This window comes from Cavia porcellus, unplaced genomic scaffold (assembly GCF_034190915.1).
Source record: "Cavia porcellus strain 051 isolate PalLab524CR breed Dunkin Hartley unplaced genomic scaffold, mCavPor4.1 scaffold_9, whole genome shotgun sequence".
NCBI classification, from domain to species: domain Eukaryota; kingdom Metazoa; phylum Chordata; class Mammalia; order Rodentia; family Caviidae; genus Cavia; species Cavia porcellus.
Window position 1 is genome coordinate 35,594,837 of NW_026947492.1, and position 21,245 is coordinate 35,616,081.

Genomic DNA, 21,245 nt, shown 5'->3' on the forward strand with positions numbered 1-21,245 from the left:
CCCAAAATGAATATATTTGTTATATGCCACAAACGTATACCAATAAAAAACTGTTCTTACTACTACTGTTTATTCTATTCAATTTTTTGTTTGTTTGAGCTAGATCTTACTATGTAGTTCACGCAGGCCTTGAAACTCACCAGGCTGGTCTTGAACTTGTGGCAATCCACCTGCCTCAGCCTCCTGAGTGCTGGGATTACAAGCATACACCACCACCTCTAGCCTTCTATTCCATTTAATATTCAGTCTACATTCAAAATTGCCTCCATACAAAATTGCCCCCATAGTCTCAAAGGTATCTTTTTGTAGTTGATTCGAGACCACCAAGAAGTTCCACACACTGTTTTGCAGGTATTGTTCTTTAGCCCATCATAATCGATAACAATTGCCCACTTTTCATCTGCATGGCATTTATTTGTGAAAGAAAATAGGTTTTTGTTGTGCAGAATATACACTAAAAATTTACCGGATTCCTGCCTTATGATACTACACAAATGCTCCCCACCCCAGCATTTCATGTAGTACAGTAGTGAGAGGATTTTGATCAGAATCATGATAATTTTTGGAAGAAGAATATTAAAGAAGTAGTTATTTTTGTGTGTCCTATCTTACCATGTCAACATGTATCAATTTTCTATGCATCTCCCTTGCAGTGAGGTTAAAGTCAGTGGGTTCAGATGGTGGCAGCCTGATATGTCTGCTTCATGTTCTTCATCAGCCTTTTACCTAGTAGTTTAATACCTAAAACCCATTGTCCAAGAAACTGATTTTTGACAAAAATCTTATTCTTTGCATGGATTTATTGTGTTTTCTATAAAAAAGTAATATTATCTTTCATCAACTATTTGGTTATCCTGAAACATAGTTCTTACAGGTAAGGCATGATAAATTCTTAATTCTTTTCTGCTTCTTGACAATTCTTAGAAGGGCGACTCCTGGGTCAAGCAAAGAAAAGCAATAATCTGTGTGCAGGTAACAGTATGACTATCTGAGCTTTAGATAGCTTACATATTTTAATCCATGATGGTCATTATTATTTTTGAGGTTGTCTGTTGGCCAGACGGAGGTCTTCAGATTATCCTTTCATCATGACCATAGTAGTCTTCCTAGGAACAAGAGGTCCTTTAGTCATCTTGTATTTTCCAGACTGAATCATTTCACCATGAAAATCCTGATGTTTTTAGTATATGTTTGCGGCATATAACAAATACATAGAGTTGGAGACCATAGTTTGCTCATTATGCATAATTTGCATTGTTTTTGTATTAGAGAGGTTCATTATCCTTCTAGATCTTTTCAGTGAACAAAGCTAGAAAACAAATTGTTTTAAAGAAAGATTAAGTAAATTATAAATTCATACTGACATTTCTAATCAAAAGTTAGGGATTTAATTAACTTAAAATTTATATAGCTCTTTCCTCTTAAAATATACTCCTAATACATTTAAAATTTATATGTTTATATTTGGCTTGTTTAAAAGTATGTGTCTAGTTATATTACTCATAAGAGGAATAACAAGTGTACCTTAAGAGAGTGTGCGCCTTTATGTATGAGCTTGCCTTGGACTATATGTCCCATTTGGGAGGGACTGTCACAGTGCTCACCTGAAATACTTCTCTATGCTCTCATAACTTTCAACAAAGAAAAACCTTAACTCTCAAGCCATTTTTCTTTCATTCTCAGTTTCCGAGTTTGCTTGATTTTTCCTTTTGATTTAATTTTTAAATTAATAATAAAACCTTTGTATGGTTCCAAAGTAAAAACTATGAAACAAAGATATGGAAAGACAGCTTGCTTGCATATTTACTCTCATATCCTATTCTCTCTTTCCACAGTAAGTAACTGTTTGTATTAGGCTTTAGTTGGTTCTTCCATTATTTCTTCTTGAAAATATTATCAAGTATGTGTGTTTTCCTGCTTCTTACACAAAAGGCATATATCTACTCTTTTGCAGCTTGTGTGTTCTTTTAAAATTTTACATTTTTGCTAGTTTCAGAGATAGATCCTTGAATGTAGAATTGTTAGAACAATGAGTAAATTCATACAAAGGATTTACTAAATAGTGTCAAATTTCCTTTAGTAGAGCTTTACAAGCTTTTGTTTGAAAAGAATTTTACAATAAAGTTTCTCTACTTTGTGTCATCCTAAATCAGAAATTAGAGAAGTGGATTTTCAGGTAGTTTTTAGATGATCACTCAGGTTTGAGAAGCTTATTGTACAGGGAATTTTAAGGCTAACATTAAATTAAATCTAATTTATTGCTCACTTGATGTGTACTAATTATTAGGAACTAATGAGACAAATTCCAAGATAAAAATAACCTAGTCTCTCCTACATGATGCCAGAGTCTGGACAGTGGAAGAAAAATGTTTATAATCAAATAATTGTAATATCATGTGATTGTCAGTATAACAGACATGTTCCTAAAGGGGAAAAAAGAATGAATAATGTTCTACAAAAACTGTATCTGGGATAGATTGGTATTGACAAGTCCTAACTAAAATATGAATTTAACAGATTCTCTGCAAAACTGATTTAATGAATTAACTTTTCTGAGAAAAACAAAATCTTGAGTTGGGATGACCAAAAGGGACTGTTTCATGCTGCCTGACGGGAGAGTCACACATGCACCACCAGTGGTTCAAAGCCATGTGATTGTGTGACGTACAAATTACAGCCCGGTTGTGAATCTTAATATATCTCATCTGTACTTGTTTCTTTGCTTGTTTTGTTTTTGCCTTAGCTTCAGATTTTCAAGTTGTAGGTATAAGTGGATGTTTATGGAGATTTTTGAACTAAAAATCATTATAGCCTCCAAGGTCCTAACAAAAAGATATTTTTGAAAACATTATCACATTAATGAACATTTTCTACTTTGCTTGAAATTAAGTCATTCACCTGGCATGGTGGTGTATGCCTGTAATCCTAGCACTCAGCAGACTGAGGCAGGAGGATCCTTGCAAGTTTGAGACCAACCTAGGCTACAAAGTGAGTTCAAGGCCAGTCTGAACTGCATAGTGAGACCCTATCTCAAAGATAAAAAAAAAAAAAAAAAAAAAAAAAAAAAAGATTCATTTAGTTGACAGGAGAAGAGATAAAAGTCAATAAAAACAATTATTTATTAAAAAGATCTAATGTTACAAGAACAGTACACAGAACTATTATCTGACTGTGCCTCCCACGTTATGTACCTTTATATAGTATATATATATACAGATTGTATACAATATATTTAACAGTTTGACATGGAATCCACAGTACCTTCAGCTGGATATGCAAAACATTTGTTTTCAAGAAATTTTAATTATCAGCAGTGTTATTTTATTCATAGTTCAATTGATATTGTAAAAAAATACAGTCTCTTAAGTGATTTAAGACTGTTCAGTTACTATCCCAACCAAGAAAAAGTTCAGTTAGTACTGTAGTTGAAAAATAATATACCAGGATAAGGAATGCTATTTACTTCTACAAAGAAACAAATGTGTAATACATAAATATTGTAACCTGTTTTTTTAAATAGATTTATGATGCAAAATACATATTTTATGCATGTTGAGTAAAAACATCCCATACATCTGATTTCTGTTCGGAATAAAACACCAGACATCGTATATGTAAATATTCTGTCAGATGTTTACCATCCATCAGTTATTTGGAATTACTGTTTAATTTGAATTTGCCATATATTGACATTACTACATTTAACTGGACTTCTTTTATGAGTATTAGAAATAACTTGATTCTTAAAATACTCCATTAAATTTAGTTTAGGGTATCATGGGAAATGAAGAAATGGCTTAATTCATTAAATAGAAAAAGTTACTTCCAATATTAAATACCCTTCTGTGCTTTTTAGCTGCACAATTTGTTCTTGCAAGTTACTACACCATACTTGGGATGGCTCATGTTTTGATCACTAAATAGCATCCCATAATTGCAAATCCCAGTGTCTTCTACAACAAAGGAGACATTCTAGAAAGGCCACTTGGTTGTTATTATTCATGACTTGCATGTTCATCTGTAGTATTGATTATAATAATCTGTTGACTCACTTAATCTTGTAAATCACTTGTTGTTTGTTTTGGGTTGCCTTGGTGATAATTTTCTCCAGACCAAATGAGTAATTGTCCTCAAGTAGTTATACTGTAGCTCTGAAGCTAAACTGTTGGATGTTCAGAATAAAATTTTTTGAATTTTTAATTTGTCCTCTGATTCTACCAAGATTAAGCTCTAGAGCCAGTAATTGAACTCAATTTTGTTTCAGTTTGTTTGTCATTTGGGATGCAAATAGAGTTAACAGGCTTGGATTATATAAAGGCAAATAAAAAGGTGAGAAACTGCTCTTTGTGACCATGTGAACTTCACCCATGAAACTAGTGTCCTTGGATCTTTTCTGGCAAATAAAGTTGCTGAATATGGCACATCCTTATGTTTTCTAGAACTTCTGTGTGACATCATTAAATAGAAAAAAGTTTTTTAGCTTTCCAGTAACTACTTAGAATCACTTAGGTTCAAGTTGATGCCTCAAATAACAACTAAGGATCACTTCCTAAGCCACAGAATTAAGCAGCATACGATGGATCACAGTAGCTAAGTCCTTATATTAAAGTCATACTTCCAAAGATTAATTTTAAAATCAACTTACCCAATAAATCCTCTTTAGTTTAGTAGTTGATAAGAATTTATAAGTGGTGTATGATATATGAAACTGTAAAATCAGAACTTAGTTGCTTTCTTTGAATCATTTTTATCCACAGACCGTATGTGTATATAGTTAGTTGTACAACACAATTATACTGTGCTTAAAATTTTCAATGAAGACAGCATTGGACTTGATTCAACATCTCTTTGATATCAGGTGAGTAGGTAGAGAAATGGGAAATATTTGTTCCATACTCATTGCGTTTTTAAATTAGTACTTGTGGCAGCATGTCATTGTCTGCAGTTTTTAGTGATCATATATTCTTGTGACTTGAAGCTATTTTTTGTTATTAAAAATAAACTTTTACCATATTTTCCGCTATATAACATAGTGCTTAATGAAAAACAGTGAATTCATTTGGGTTCACTGTTTCTGTAGCAAAAATGACTTATTCTCTACCCTAATAACTTACTCTAGGGGTGAATATAGGATAATGTATTGACAAATCTTGATTTTTTCCTATGCAATTATATAGTAGTTTTGGGAATTTTTTCTGTATTTATCCTATAATGGATCTCATCATCCAAGTATTTTTTGTATCTCCTGCAGGTCTGGCAATTGTAATAGTCAGTTGAAGGGAAAATGAAAAGCACTGTATTCAGAGTCTTAAGGAAAGTTTCCATTCTTACTATGCTTTTAAAATAGATCTGCTAGAGACCACATTCGTAATAAATGGATGGCATACACTCAGTAATCAGATATAAAATCAAATTCAACCTATATAAAATTAAGAATACATTTGACAGAAATTACTTTTGCTTACAAAAATTCATTACATACAATCTGCATATTTTTATTGGACCAAAAACTGTCCTCTCCATTTACAAAAATCAAAGAGAAACCTGATGGATAAGTAATACTTCCCCTATCCCCAAACTCCTGTAAGTGCACCGTGTGTCTTCCTGGGCTTTTCCAGCTCATCTCAGGATCCTGGCTTCCACTTATGCTACATTCTATTCACTGCTGATTTTAAGCTAAAGCAAATAAAAGCAAATTAAGTCAGCAGTTTCACCAGGAGGTTGAAGGAATCATCAATGCCAAGAGCAACGTCAGAGATGATGACGTGGAGAGAGTGTGCAGGGTTGACTGAGCGCTTGTGATCTTCCCACCTGTGAAAAAAAGAGACGCATCAAGTGAGACCATTATTTGGGATGTCATTCTTAGTAATGCAGCATACCTGAGTGCAGCACCAGCCCTGTTATTTATTGGAGCGTTTTTTACACTTATGAAAAGAAACATTGTCTATGATTCCCCAAATTATAAGCAGGACAGAGTATAAATGAAATACTGTGTTGACAGTGGTAATTCATGTCAACAAACACATCTAACCAAGAGATTTAGTGCAGTTTTTGTCAATAATGCACTGATAGAAGTCTTCCCAACTTTCGGGTATGAAAAATGAATAGTGCATAGTTTAGAGGATTGAGTAAAAACAAATAGTAAAAATGTGAGACAAGTTGAATTCACAATTTAATTACTTCATTAATTTATAAATTTAATAATGGTATTTTCTTTCTTTATGGGTCTTTGATTATTTTACTTGAGTAGGCTTAAATTCTAGATTCTCATCGCTAAACTCAGTGAAGCAGGATAATGTTTTATCCTATTTTCTTATACCCAAGAGCAGTTCTTTCTTGAGATCCAAACATAATGCAGTTAATTTGATTACATGGCAGATCTGAACTGATCAGTTTGAAGAACTTTTGATAGTTTCTCAGGACCACACATTAAGAACAATTCTTAGATAATAACTTCAGGAATGATTCTTCAGAAGTCTTCTAAAGTATTAATATAACTGACATTTAATGAATGCTCACTATATGCCAAGCACTATCTCAAACCTTTTATACATATTATTTTATTTGACACACAAACATTCCTATATGTTAAATACTATTATTATCCTCTTGTTACACATGAAAAAACTTGTACTTAAATACATTGTGGAAGTTGCTTAAGGTACTGAAACTATATAATAGTAGGTCCTGATGCTCTTAAAACACTGAGTGACTTTGGTTATAAACTTAAGAACAAAGATAAAATTTATTGTTCACTTTCTGGAGTCTGCTGCCGAGTTGTGTTTCCTGGTTAGATTTAGTGTAATGGGATCCTGAGGTTGATTTTTGTGACAAAGGTAGAGACTAAATTTATTCTCCAGATGTGTGCATAAAAGCTACAGTTATTTCTTTGGTAAATAGCAACGGCAACACCCCCCACCACGCACACATAGCAAATATTTTTTTTTTACAAATTTGTATAATCAGTGAAATAATAAATCTTTTAAATATATTTCACTTTATACAAAACAAGTCTATTGTAAAGTGCATAGCCACATATGAGTTATAAAAAAGCAAGATGACAAAGTCTTATTGGAGTGTTCATAATGCTAAATAAATAAAAATGTACAAGTATTCTTTTTATATACAATATTTTAAAGTGGCTATGTTCTTTTTAAACATTCATAACAGAAGAAATCTAATGTTCAGAATGTTAATAAAGTCTATATAAAATATTCTGTATAAAATCCATGAGCTAAAATATGTTAGTTTAGCAAACAAAAACAATCAAACCCCAACAAATCAAACACAAAATAATGTATTAGATTCAGTTTTAGACCTGGACATAAAACTATCTATCTATTTCACTTGGAAAAGTCATTCTATTTATTTGGCATTTGGGTTTTGAAAAATCTAATCATTCTCAGATTTATGGGTCTAAAGGAGGTAACATTGTAAGATTTTATTTCCTTGAAACTCGGGAAAAGGTAACTCTGGATATGATGTTATGTCAAATTTTTCACAGTACAGGTTAAAGTTAACTTATTTAAAACATTAAAGTTAAACAAGGTAATCAAAATATTAATGGAAGAATCCAGGTTCATATGGTTACTTCCCAATTTGGCACTGGTTTTATTGAGAAGATGCTGTAGAATCTGATTGTGTTAGTGTGAACAGGAACCTTCTAGAGCACACAGTAAGAATAAAATTCTTATTTGAGATTTCTAGAAGGATAAAATAATATGTGGAAAAACACACAGCATAATCCTGGGAATATGATGAGGGATCTGTAAATGCTCTTTGCATTGTTACTAGAAATTTGACAATTATGAGGCAAGATGGAAGTCACTGAATTTTTCACTTTTCAGAATAAAACTTTGGTCTTTCAAGGTGCTCTTGAAAATTCAGCAGCCTTATCTGAAGGGTTTATTTGTGAATTAATCAATGCAAAGAGACATTATTACCATTTTTAAAAAATTTTAAAATAAAAAATTGATGGTAGAGAATTACAAAATAAAATAATAGATCAACAATGGTTAATATATTGCATATTGTTATCTTCAAAATAGTTACTCAGATGGTAGGTAGAAATCTTGAAGACATAGGAGTAGGCAGAGAATTCATGCACAAAAGCCAAACTGCATGAGTATGTCAACAACTGGGATCTCATCTTATTAAAATGGTTTTGTACATCAAAAGAAATCATCCACAGAATGAAGAGACAATCCACAGAGTGGGAAAAATTTTAACCAACTGTTCCTTAGACAAAATACTTCTATCTGTTATTACCATTCTTGCTCCTGAAACTACACTGTTAAAAGGAAGCATAAAGTATGTTACTTGTACATAAAGTACATGACTGAATGTGATCAAATGTATTGTAAAAATACATGTACTAGTAAAAATAAAAATTGAAAAAAATAATTTAAAAAATTCTCAGGTCTCTTTGTCTGAATTTTGGAAAAGATGGAGTTTTCATTTTTTATTTTTCACTGTTCATCTTGAAATAACTTTAGATTCCTGAAAAATTATAAGAATAAAACAAAGAATTCATCTAGATTGCTTCACTGTTGATGTATCATCACATCACTCAGTTATTTTCTCAATACATATATTTTTTCTCAGCACTTTGAAATATTACAGATACTCTTTTCCCCAAATATTTCAATGTATTTAAGCTCTAAACATAGGGCATTTACTTAGATAATCACAATACAGTTTGAAAACACAGGAAATGAATGTTGATATAATCATCAAATATAGTGATAGTCAAATTTTCAATTGTCTCATCATTTAACTCATTTTGTGTTTTCAGATTTTATTGTTTATGAAATATTATGTCAATAGCTTTTCCTCAAAGTCTGGCATTATTGTTTTCTCTATTATATTTGTTATTCATCTCATTTTGTAGCATCAAAAAATATCATGAACAATGCTTCTGGTCTTATCTCAAGTTGACAAATGTGTTAAATAAGATGTGATCATATACAGAGGCTTACAAGATATTATTGGAGACTTCTCTTCAGGTGGATAATTCTACTTCAGAATGATTGTCCAAAAAACAATGCTCATAATTACTCAATTAAATGAACACTAGAATTGTACAGAATATTTTAATGAAAATTTTCTAAAACTTAACGAGGTTTTAGTATATATAATTAAACATCTGCTTCATTTTTTTTACTATCTTGACAAAATAGTTACTTGTTTTGAAATTCATTAAATCTTTCTTTAACCCAGTTTTTCCTTTCTTGTATAATGGACACGGTATTATATGTATATGTGTCTAGGTTGGAATCCTGGTTCTGCCAACTTGCAATAGCATGATATTAGGCAAGTTATTTAAATCTTCTGTATAAAAACAATTCCATCTACCTATGTGATTATTAGTAAGTAAAATTTAGGGGAAGTTCTTTTGATTGTACCTGATAGATAGCAAAGGCTAAATAAAGTCAAGAAAGCTACAACAATGATCAAGGAAGTTGGTTTAGAATCAGTAAGTAAATTTCAGTCTCAAAAGCATCTTTTTAAACTAACCATTACCTATCAATAATAGTAATCAATATAATAGAAAAGTAAGTATTTTGAACTAGTGCAATATCAGCTTAAAAGCAATACTGTTTTCATAAAAAAGAGCTATACGGTTTTCCAAAATCCACATAGCCAGTAAGGTAATTGTTCAGGTAAGGAAATTTTATATTTAAGCATATTCAAATGAAAATATATCTTTTTAAAAATTATATATATATATATATATATATATATATATATATATATATATTTGGTACTGGGAATTGAACTCCAGGACCTTGTGCTTGCCAAGCAGGCGCTATGCCACTGATCTATATCCCCTGCACTTTAATGAAAGAATAAATTACTTTCTAAATTTAGGGAAATTATACAATTGTGAGAAAATTGCTATGGTTCATACTAATTGGAGGATTATACACAAATGAAAGTTCAACCAGAAAATTCTCAAAAATCACCGAACTATACAATCCATCATTCAATTTTTATGAATTTTTCATCATCTTTCGTTGTGGTGGCCATCAGACTAAGCCTCTTATGTTGAAACTTACCTGAATATGATGGTACCCTGATTTGGGAACTAGCTGTTCCATCCCCTCCTTCACTGTATGCTCGGATTTCAATAATATAGACTCCAGCATCAGGGAGTGGTACTACTGCTTGAGGTTTCTGTGTTTCAATAACTTGGCTGTTGCTGTGACCCTCTTGCCTATAAAAAACCTGTCAGTAATAACAGAAGTTTAAACATCTGATAGTTGATTGAGAATTACAAATGTTTCCTGACTATGTAGCACAGTATAGATCACATTCTGAGTTAAGGACAAAGAGCTTACTGCTTAGGTAGTAATGAAGTAATTCATGCATTAGCTGTGAAAGTGCAGATTAGTTCAGTTCTGTCTGGGACTGTAGGGAACATTTTTCCATAGGAATTGGTAACCCTGTTAAATATTTAGCAAATATTATAGTTTACCAATTAGAGAAAAATTCCGGACAGATAACAGGATTAGAAAATATATCTAGCTGATAAGACATCAGGGTGTTAGGGTACAGAATGGAGAGTAGATGTATGGGAACAGTGAGAAATGACTTTAGAGAAGGAGGTAGCATGGAAACAGATCATTCCCATCTTTTATGCCTGGTTACTGAGATTAATAAATAGTATCTTGAGGGAAGATTTGGAAGCTCTCATTTTCAAATTGTTGAAGAGAGTTGAGAGAAAATTTCTTCAGCATACAAATAAGTTTTACTACTGCAAATGGTTTAGAAGTTAAAATTTGATTTTTTTTTTCTGATAACGGTTTGCTTTTTGGTAAGCTTGTATGTGCACAACACTGGATGGTAAAGTTAAGGCTTCCTTGATGTCTGACCATGGTACTTTCATAGATACATGTGTGACAACATGTATGCACAAGAAAAGTGTAAATAAGGACACCATATTTTCCTGAGCTGACATAATAGAAAACTAAGACCATTACTAAATTTTGGCAATTTGGACACAGCATATGGCTACTTAAGGTGGAAATTTCATTAATTAACCAGTTAGTATTTTGATGAACACTTGAAAGATCTTTCACTGTTACTCCTATGTTTGTCTCTCTAGTAGTAGTCCAATATATGTCTACTTGGCGGTATAACAGTTAAATAAAAGCAATTAAGACATGTTTAAACGGAGTTTATTCATTTTCACTGTTTTTATGCATTTGCATAATTATTGGTATTATAATATGATTGTTTTGCATAATGGAAATAGCAGTGATTTTGTAGTCATGTAAATTTGGATTCAAAATAATTTCCTTTAAAACAAAGCAAAGCAATGCTAAACCAGTCTCCTACACATCCCTGCCTGGATATATTTGGGCAAACTACTAGGCCTTCTTAACATGAATTGTTTTTCCTATGCTCTGGAAACAGTTCCACCTATATCATGGTTTTGCTAGAAGAATGATATGAGAAGGTACAGCACAGGACCTGGTGCGTGTGAGCTTCATAAGAGAAAGCTGCTTTCCAATGTTGTTATCATTGTTCACTGACAATGAAGCAGTACTTCCGTTGCATCATAAAAGATTGGGAAAGCTAGATAAAAATTTACATTTACTTTTTCTAGTGGAAAATGTGCTTTGAGCTTTGAACTAGCTCATAAACAAGAAAATAAACCTTAAAATAGCAATACATTCACACACTAAAACTTGCCTGTACTTGGTTCTCCCTTCTGGGTTTCAATAATATATCCCCACTCATCATTCATGCATCGAAATTTACTTTAGAGGCTTTAGAGGCGAGTGACTTTTCTAAGAAAGTATAATACGTTCTACAATTATATCTTTTGAGATTCTTTTTGAGGTGAATTTTATAGCCTCAGTGCAAGGTGTTAAAAGCATTATCAAATACGTATTAGGCATCTCATTGTAGGCCATGCATAGTGATTCACTAGAGATTCATTAGAAAATGTGGTTTTTGTCCTCATAACATTAAATAGTAATATCAGAGACAGATCAGTAGGGCAATAGAATGTGATATGTACTATAATAGGAAGCATATTTGGTATTATAGTTGTGCATACAGTGAGTACTTAGATTTGGGGAGTCAGGGACACTTCTAGGAGCATCTTTAGTTTTAAAAATGACAGCTATATAAGGATTTATGGTTCTGATTTTGACTATACCAGGATAATGAATTAGAATTTGATCATACATGAAGTAACTAGAAATCAAATTTATGTAAATGGGAGAATATGTAAATTGGTGAGAATTGACAGGGGAGTAACTGTTTTAGAGGACACTGTTATTATGGTTCAATAAATTACAATTTTATGACAAAGAAAAATGCAGCCAGTGATGCATATCTAATGTTGCTGTGAGATAAAGAGTTGAAGAAAAATTTGTGGATCAGTTGAGATTTAGGTACAAAGATAAAGGTAGCAAAAAATATCAGTTAATGGTCACACAAGGAGTTTGAGAGTAGATGTAGTTTTTACTGATAAATCCTGGTAGCTGTAGTGCTATGTGACAGTAAACACACCAAGTGAAAAGTTAAAATGAATTAATGGTTAGTGTTTGGTGCTTTAGGGAATCTTGGATCAATTTAAAATCCTGACTTAGAAAAAAGAATGATAATAAGAAACATAAGATTTAAGGAGCTATCAAAACATGTCAGAATAGTTATTGACAGTGAGCAGGTCAAGAAGGTCTTTGAGAATCTGGACATTTAAAGATTGTCAGTTGCAATGACAGCTGTCTTTATGCATAAAGAAAATAGTCTAATGTAACATCGAGACTGTTCTCAAATTCTTTTTAAAAAATAAGAGCTTCGGGTTATATAAAAAGATGCTCCTAAACAAAACTTTAATTGGTAGTGCTATTTTCAAATGAATGATCTGGAAATGACTGTTCTCTATATCTTATAGTAACAAAATATTAAGGGAGACCTGCTAAAATATAACAGAATAAGTTTTTGCTGGCTAAAATATAACAGAATAAGTTTTGCTTGTGTCCACAAGTGTCCCTGAGAAAAATATACCCTATTAAAGTGAAGACTGATTCCTCAGCCAAGCATTCTGGGAACAGTTAAAGGGACAAATACCCTTCATAAATAGATAGCAAGTAATCTAAAGCCCCAGTGTCAGCAGGGTGGGTCAAGCACAACAAATCAGAATTAGATGAATAAAAGTAAGAAACATGAGTACCACTGAGAAGCCACTAGCTACTGGGGCAGATGGGGCTAAAGGGACTTTCAAACAATAGGGTTTTTGATAGGCAAAGTTCAGACGTTGGTTTTGTAATCTTTTCTCTACCTTATCCATCTCCCCAACAGTTCCATACTTGACATTATATGAGCAATTCGTGTATTTCTTTAAAATTATGAAAAGCATAAAATGTAACCAAATGTAGATTGTATAATCTCATATAATCATGTATAATCTTCCCCAAATTAGGCCATTACAAATGAGTCTAATTTATTTATGGAAACAGAGAAAGAGGCTGGAATAGAAAATGAAAGAAAAGCTATAAAAAACAGAGTAAGAATGGTTGTGGATTTATAGACTCTTGAGGCGATGGAGGAACAGCACTGAGCTTCAGAATTCTCCATGGTGTGAAATACAACATCTGAACGAGTTTACATGTATTTCAGGAGTTTGAAGGCCCCAGCTCATACTGAAGTTGTACAAGCAAACAAAATTTTCTGTCCATATTGGCAGATCATACGACAAGTAAACTCTGGGCCTGAATTCTTCCTCCTCCCCCAAGCTCTGCAAACAGGTAGAAAATTAGAGTTAAGAAAGGATACAAAAATGGAGGCACTGACAGTCTAGGAAAGAATATTTTCTAGATGAAGAGTATAAAAACGAAATGTTATTTTTTTCCTAGTGTAGAGCCTGAAGCTCTTGTCCTGAATTCCTTCTGATTGCTTGTATCATTTTCTGTATGGTAAAAGTTTCTCTTTAGCTAAGTGGACGTTTGCACAAGTAAAAGCACAGCCTGTGGGCTTTAAGTACCTATTTGTCTTTTCACATCAGCATAAAAATCTGTATGAGGAAAATAAAGTGGGGATATAAAAGCTATTTTATAAAATAGCTACTTTATGATTTTGGTAAACTTCTGTCATTATCTAAATACTAATAAAAATTCCATTGTCAAGATCGCTAGGAAGAAGTTACCTTATTTCACAATTTTGTTGTTAGTATTTCTTTAGTGAGGCCAGTTACAGATTTATAACATATGCCAAAATTAGGACTGTAGATGTGAATTCCAAACTAATGGAGTTATCAAAATAAAGTGTTCTTCATTTAAAAATATTTTGGGAAAAAAGACATCAAGTTGGGAAAACTTTCATTTAAAGTTTTGGTTTTATCTTCCCCGATCATTTATAAGTATTATATTAATAAAATTTGCAATTGATTCCACATTGAGAAATATAAATAAAACAAGGTGTCACTTGTTAATTGACTAGAAATAGTAATATATCAAACAAATCATCAAATTTGATTCAGCTTATCAAGAGGAAAGTTGTTTTGAGTGATAGTGATTTGTAGTATTAATCATTATAGTACTTTCAAGAGAAAATTATTTCCCAACATTTTTCTCATTTTTATGCTTCTGTTCCTTTTGCTTAATAATGAAAACTGTTACTTTGAAATGATTGTTATTAAATTTGGACTTCTTATGCAAAATTCCAAGAAGTCCAGAATTTCTTGAACAATTTCCAGAATGAATTGTTGAGAAATTTCATCACTACATAATGCTTTGTGTTTACAAATGGACTCAGTTTAATGTGTTACCTGTGACATAGACACAGATAGCTCAACTCCTGCCTTCTGTAACAGAATTCTTGTTTACTTTTGAGGGTCCTGCTAAGACTTTGTTTTGGGGAGACTATATTTTTTTCTCCTAATATCTTTCTTTTATGGTCTCTTTCTCTGGTAATATCTTACAGTTATCCATGTTGCTCACCCCTCAATCTCTGAAATCAAGTTAAAAGATACTTGTTTCATGGTTGAAAGTGATGCCTCCAAAATTCAGTGCCAGTGTGATACGAAGTGGTCAGTCCTTTAAAAGGGAAATTAGGTATTGAGGATCACTGTCCTGGGGAAGAGGACAAGGCCCTGATCAAGTCTTCACGCATCCTCTGCCTGTTTGCCCTTCTACCTTCTGTCGTGCAAGGACACAGAGTTCCCTCTTGTGGGCATGGGGGAGAAACGTGCTGGAGCACTGCTCTTGGGCTTCTCAACTCCTAGATCTGTGGCAGAATAAATTAATTTTCATCTATAAATCACACAGTCTTAGGTATTCTGCTACACAGCACAAATGAACTAAGAAGTATGTTTTCTTAAAAATGCATTAATGTCAAATTCTTACTTTATGCTAACTCTGTAGTTTACACTGTGAGAATGAATTTTATCTGATATATAGTATTTTAATAAAAAGAAAGGTTTAATGGATTACACAGGTTCAAATATATGGCCTACGTTTATTTTTCCACTTCTCATTTATTTTTAAAATCTGGAAAACTTAAAGGTAAAGAATCTTTTGATTTACTAATCTGAAACTGAATCTAATGAAAAAGGTGTAATTCCTAATTCCTGAATGTTAAACTTCAGACATTGACTCCAAGTTCTCATTACCTACATGTAATGACATTTCTAGAGATTTGTTTGGCAAAGTAAAAATTATCTTTTTCTTTTTTAATGACAGGGTCTTATCCTGTAGTCCAGACTGGTTTTGAACTCACAAGGTTCCAGCATGTAGCCCAGTCTGGTTTCCAATTTGTAATCTTCCTGTCTGATCCTCCTCAGTGCTGGGATTACAGGCTTGAGACATCAAGCTTGGTATATGATATTCTATTTTGATATTTCAGTGAACTGTGGAATGTCTTTTCCCTGATTATCAACAACTCTTCTACCTCAAACTTTCTAGGAATTCAGAGCTAGTTTGTCTTAGTAGATCGGTCCTATCACAAACTGCCTTATGGAAAGAAAAATGATTATTGTGCTGTGTCCCTACTTCTGTTAGACCTCTGTGACCACCACAGCAATCAAATGGGATGCTTGCTGCTCTTGATTACTGTATTCAGCCTGGCCATCCTGTATTTCAGTACCTCCCTCCAGATGAACAATCCTGTAACAGCTGTGTGGAGACCCTTGCCTAGGCTGCAGGTGTTTTCAAAGTCAAGCTCAGAAGAAGGGGTTCCAAATCTGTTCCCCAGGTTTACACCTCTTTAACTTTTTTAGTTCAGCAAATATTTGTATTACATTTCTTTCCCATGATCCAGTTATCAGGAAGGTCTTTCATTCTTACCAACTGCCCTGTATAAACTACAGTTTCCCAGGAGAATCCAGGTACTGTGTCAAGTCCAGTGACCAGGGATGTCACCTTTTCTTCAGGGCCCTTCATGTCAGTGATCCTGTCACTTGGGACTGTCCCATATATGAGAGATTTTAATTTGGTTACAAAATACAAAGTCTGGAGTTCTCCGCTTGTAATTGGCAGACGCTTTTCATAGGAAGCAGTCTTTTGTCTCAGGGATGTGAGAAATTACAACCTTTTTAGGGAAACGAAAAGGAAAACTTCTGGCAATATGTGCCAGAATTATAACTTAGCTTATATGACTGAGCCAGACTATGACTGATTCTTCCTGTAGCAAGAAGATGTTCCAAGGTAACTTGTGTTGTCTTCATTAAGATAAAACTGGTGGGCAAATTTTAATTATCAGTTTCTTTTACTTTAAAACTTTTACTTAGCCAGTCACTCTTCTCAAGTAACAATTAGAAAACAAATAGTATTTTTAAATTAACACTTTGTAAATGTCAAGCATTTCAAACAAAGAATCAAATTTTTAAAATAATCCTGTATGATAGGCATTATTACTACTCTTTTAGCATTTTGGGAATTAAGGAGATGAAACTCAGATAGGTTAAATAACTGACTCAAAGTTATATAATTTCAATTTGAACTGAATTTTTCAGGATTTAGGCCAGTGATTTTTTTTAAAAATACATCACAATAAATGGAAAATTCATGCTGGAAAACATAAATAATATATATATATATATATATATATATATATATATATATATATAATAGAGGAACAATGAACAATTGCATGGGATTCCTAATCAGGTCAAAATTAATTTACTTAGCCATTTTAACAGCATTGAAGATGAAGAGGCAAATAATAGAGTTAAGGAGACTGAGTCACATGTGAAATATAAGAGCAGAAACAAGAGATGGAGAATCATCTTTGAGCAAATAGATGTGTCCAGCCTGGAGACCCATACCCAACATTGTGGATTCTTCTAGTCAGGTGTCACTTGTTTTTAGTTTCTCTGTTTGCACATAAGCATGCTATGCTTTTGTTTTATTCTTTCTGTATTTTACTTTGCCTTGCTAGTTTGGGATATAGGTTGCCATGGTTCTCATAACATTAGACTTGTTCTGTCAATATATCTGGCAATACTTTTATCTCTAAAAATTAAAGAGTATATTTGCTTTAGAGAGGAACTTGCGGTGAACATAATCTTCCAGGAAAGGATATAAAAGGACAGGGCTCAGAGAAAGGTCCAGAAAATGACTCACCTACTTTTCCCTAAAAGATCATATTCAATATTCCTGAGGATTAGGGACAGATTTGGGTATCTATGAGCTTCAGCATGAGAATGTCTATGATCCATCTAATTACAGTAAGAAATGCTACAATTCATATGTTAAAAAAATGGGAACCACTTTCTATAAAAATATGTTTCATTTATAGCTGTTTCAAGTTTTAGCTTTAGAATGTGAACACTTTATATACAAAATAATGTGTTGCCATCTCAGGTAGCAGAAAACCTATATATAAAGATGTGTTACAACCTAAATATTGTCATTAAAATATTTTCAAACCTACTATAATTAATATTGAACTAATAATTTTGTGCAGAGTTGAAGGCTATAAGTGAAAGTTGATATTATGGAGCAAGAATTTGAAATTGAGCCAATAATATATGCACATGTATTTTAATATTAGAGACAAAACTTTTTTTGAAAACAAAATATGTAGATGTTTCATAGTTTCAGATCTCTTGTTGGTATATGGTAGGATGAGTGTAAGTATGAGATGCATCTGATTTACAGCTTGCTCTCTTTCCGTGGATTCTTCCTTAATATGTGTCCTGACTCCAGAAATTTTCCCTCCCTCTGTTTCTTCTTTAAGAGTCTTTATGTGAAATCTAAAATGTTCAGTCCCCGCCATCTGCCAGCAAAGTTTGTCTACTGGGAAGCTGTGTCAGGATCTTCTGCCTGGCACCATGCATCGTGGAGCTATCTTCATACTGAATTATCTTTATACCGCATTCAGATCATTGTTGCTTTTCCTATTCCTACCCCTTTACTTCATGTGCCTTGTGCAATTCAAAAGCAGTGTGGCTTCCCTACCTTTAGGAAAACTTGCTTGTAAGACAGGTTGAAAATGACTTATAGAAACCAGAAAGCTTGTCACTGGGCCTTTCTCTACCTCATACATGGCTCATCCTCTTACTAACAATTTTTGGAGTGTGTAAGTCCGAGATGAAGAAACACTAACCTTGTAGCCCAGGACTTCGGATTCGTTGGCTAAAGGTCTGACCGGCTCCCAGCCTAGAGCAACCTGAGGCCCTTGCTGCTCCCACCTGAGGTTGCTAGGTGCTTGACTAGGCGCTGCAAAGTAAAAAGTGGAAGTGAACTGACAGGGATTCTCCAATAGAGCTCTTCCTGTAAATCTCTCCCAGCATTTCAATTTTTTCATGTGTTTAGTAGTTGGCTGACACCATGGGCTTCCTTCCAGTGGGAGTCAGATAAGGAGGGTTTTGCTCCAGGAGTGTCATTTTAATAGCTACTCTACTGAGCTTTTGAACTTGAATCCTTTTATCTCCCTTCTGTGTCAAAATCGCTTAGCCTTGTTTCACAGGAAGATAACCTTTATCTACTGCGAATGCAAAATTGTTCTGAGCTAGTTTTGGAATTCAGATCTAAGCACTGAAGCAAGACTATGAATCAAAACTCCCCTTTGACTGCATATTATGTATCTCACACAGCTTTAAGAAACGTGAAAAGATGCTGCTCTTTTGTCTAAAACAAACAAGAAGCCCAGGTCACTTACGGGATTTCTTGGTGGTTGCACTCACTTCACTGCTAGGTGGCCCATATCCGGCTCCGTTGTAAGCCCTCACTGTGAAGTGATACAGCGTATTTCCTTCTAATCCTGTCAGGATGACGAATGACTCGTTTCCCCTGGTTTTGACTGTTTCTGCTGCATCTTCTTGTTCCATGTCTTTCCAGTAACCAACCTGTCAGCACATTATCACAAGACAAATTAATTTTAAGGTTTCCCCTGAAACTATAACTGCTTGAATGTTGTCTTTTTCAGATGTTGCCGGAGGCCCCACCAGGAAGAAATCACCTTCCTGTGACCCTGAAATCAGGCCTAACTAATGAGGCCAAAGGTGCTGTGCAGTCACCTCTAGCTTTGCACCTGAGTGAACTGTAGCACCACTGTGTAGTTAGCAAGATAGCAAAACCTGGTCACAGGAGAAGGCTGAAAACGCATTCTGATATTAAGAAAGAATAATTCAAAGACTAGAAGAAGCGTTTTTTTCTCTTGTAGGTTAATCAAACCATTTACCATTTATTCAAATCCATGAAAATTTGAATAAATTATCTGAGAAGGAAGCATTAATAATATGTCCTCTTAGGCTTCACAAAAAGATGAATCACACAAGCTGTACTGGTTGAATGGAGAGGAGGTAACAGCACCATGATGAATTGGAGTTGTTTAATGCAGAGAAATAACAGTTAGTGTACAAGAGACAGGCAGACAGAAACAGCTTTTTGGTAAAGCTCAGTTATGCACTGAGATCATCTTTTTTGGTTATAAGATGGCTGGTCTCGTATCAGACTTGATCCCTTTGTTAAACTCAGTAAAGTTGTGAAGCTAGGGCTTAACTTTGCTCCACATAAGAACTTAATGCTGTATCAGTCCATGAAGAGTGGGTTCCGTACCCACTCCTAAGGTACTACAGTGAAAGTAGGTGATCACTACAACCACTTCCTTGTCTTTTAAGTGCTTTGTCTACTATGGAATCTAGAGAGCCAAATACAACATTTTCCAGATTCTGTTTCAGTGAAGGCTGCCAGTATACAGTGTGGGCAATGAGGATTAGGAATCTCAAGATATTCTAGAGCATATTTAGGGTTGCCACTTCTAGTTGTGATCACAGAAAGCAGCAAGTCATTGTGGCTCTGATCTTCGGAATACGCATGTGGATAACCAAATATTTTAAGGGCTGCAGTCAGCCTCCCTGCTCACTAGACACAAAAGAAACACAGAGTAGGGAGAAGAGGAAGGAAATTACAAGCTGTGACTCCAGCTTTATGAAGTGAAAGTGATAATAGTTAGCCATATGGTTTCCTGGTAGTATTTTGCTTAAATGGCTTTGATAAATGTGAAATGATTTTAGCCTCTTCCTTTCTTCTGGCACTGTATACAGAGTGTGTTACTGGTTGGTAACTTTCTAATTGATTTCTTTAGAGGAATCACCTCTTCCTCTTAGGTGGACAGATTAACAGATGTAATGACTTTCTTTGGTTTTTCCCTCCTGAAATTTAGATAATTGCACTTTAATTTGTAAAACAGGTATTTGTATTATGTTAGCATCAAACACTCTTGTTACTAATTGATGTTTTGGTGAGTTGTTGAATGTGCCAAGGGTATGTGTGGAGGTTGAATAGCCAAGACATGGAGCACAGTAGTTACCAACATCTGTTTTACCCTTTTTATAGCTTTCCTTTCTATACTAAAGAAGAAAGAACACTAGAATTCATATTTCACGGACTTCCACGTGGTTAGGATTCAGTGTAAGTTTTAGGTTCAGTTATTTGGAGGCGGGTGCATGAAACTTGAAAGTAGAAGTGAGATGAAGGGCAGACCTTGCCATCTCTGCCTTTTTGCTAGCAAGCACAATAATGGAGCATTTTTTCCTTGTTTCCCTTGCAGCAGCATTAATAACTGTTTCACTGCCTTGATGGGAATCAGTCAACAAGGCACAGGTAAGGCGATTATCATAGGCCTGGTGGCATTCTGGAACTGAGCACAGTAGGGAGACCCCAAGACGAAGATGGCTTCACCTGTTCCATACCACACAAATCATGGTGACTTTTTAGCCACATCAGCAGCATGCACTTCTGCAGCTGATGGTTTTCTTTTTGTGGAAGTCAGCTTTGTATTTGTGG

At 33.9% G+C, this 21,245-nt stretch overlaps 1 protein-coding gene across 3 annotated transcripts in view; it reads right to left on the reverse strand.

Moving 5' to 3' along the window:
• Positions 1-3,095: 3,095 nt before the first annotated feature.
• Positions 3,096-21,245, reverse strand: part of Cntn5 (contactin 5) — a 1,085,282-nt gene continuing 1,067,132 nt past the window's right edge. For all 3 annotated transcript variants that reach the window (XM_063256195.1, XM_063256196.1, XM_063256197.1), the window contains 4 exons: positions 19,117-19,303; positions 18,562-18,674; positions 10,059-10,227; positions 3,096-5,811 (listed from right to left, as the gene is read on the reverse strand). In XM_063256195.1, coding sequence (XP_063112265.1) covers positions 5,711-5,811; positions 10,059-10,227; positions 18,562-18,674; positions 19,117-19,303 — 570 coding nt within the window. In that variant the 3' untranslated portion in view covers positions 3,096-5,710. The remainder of the gene's footprint in view (positions 5,812-10,058; positions 10,228-18,561; positions 18,675-19,116; positions 19,304-21,245) is intronic.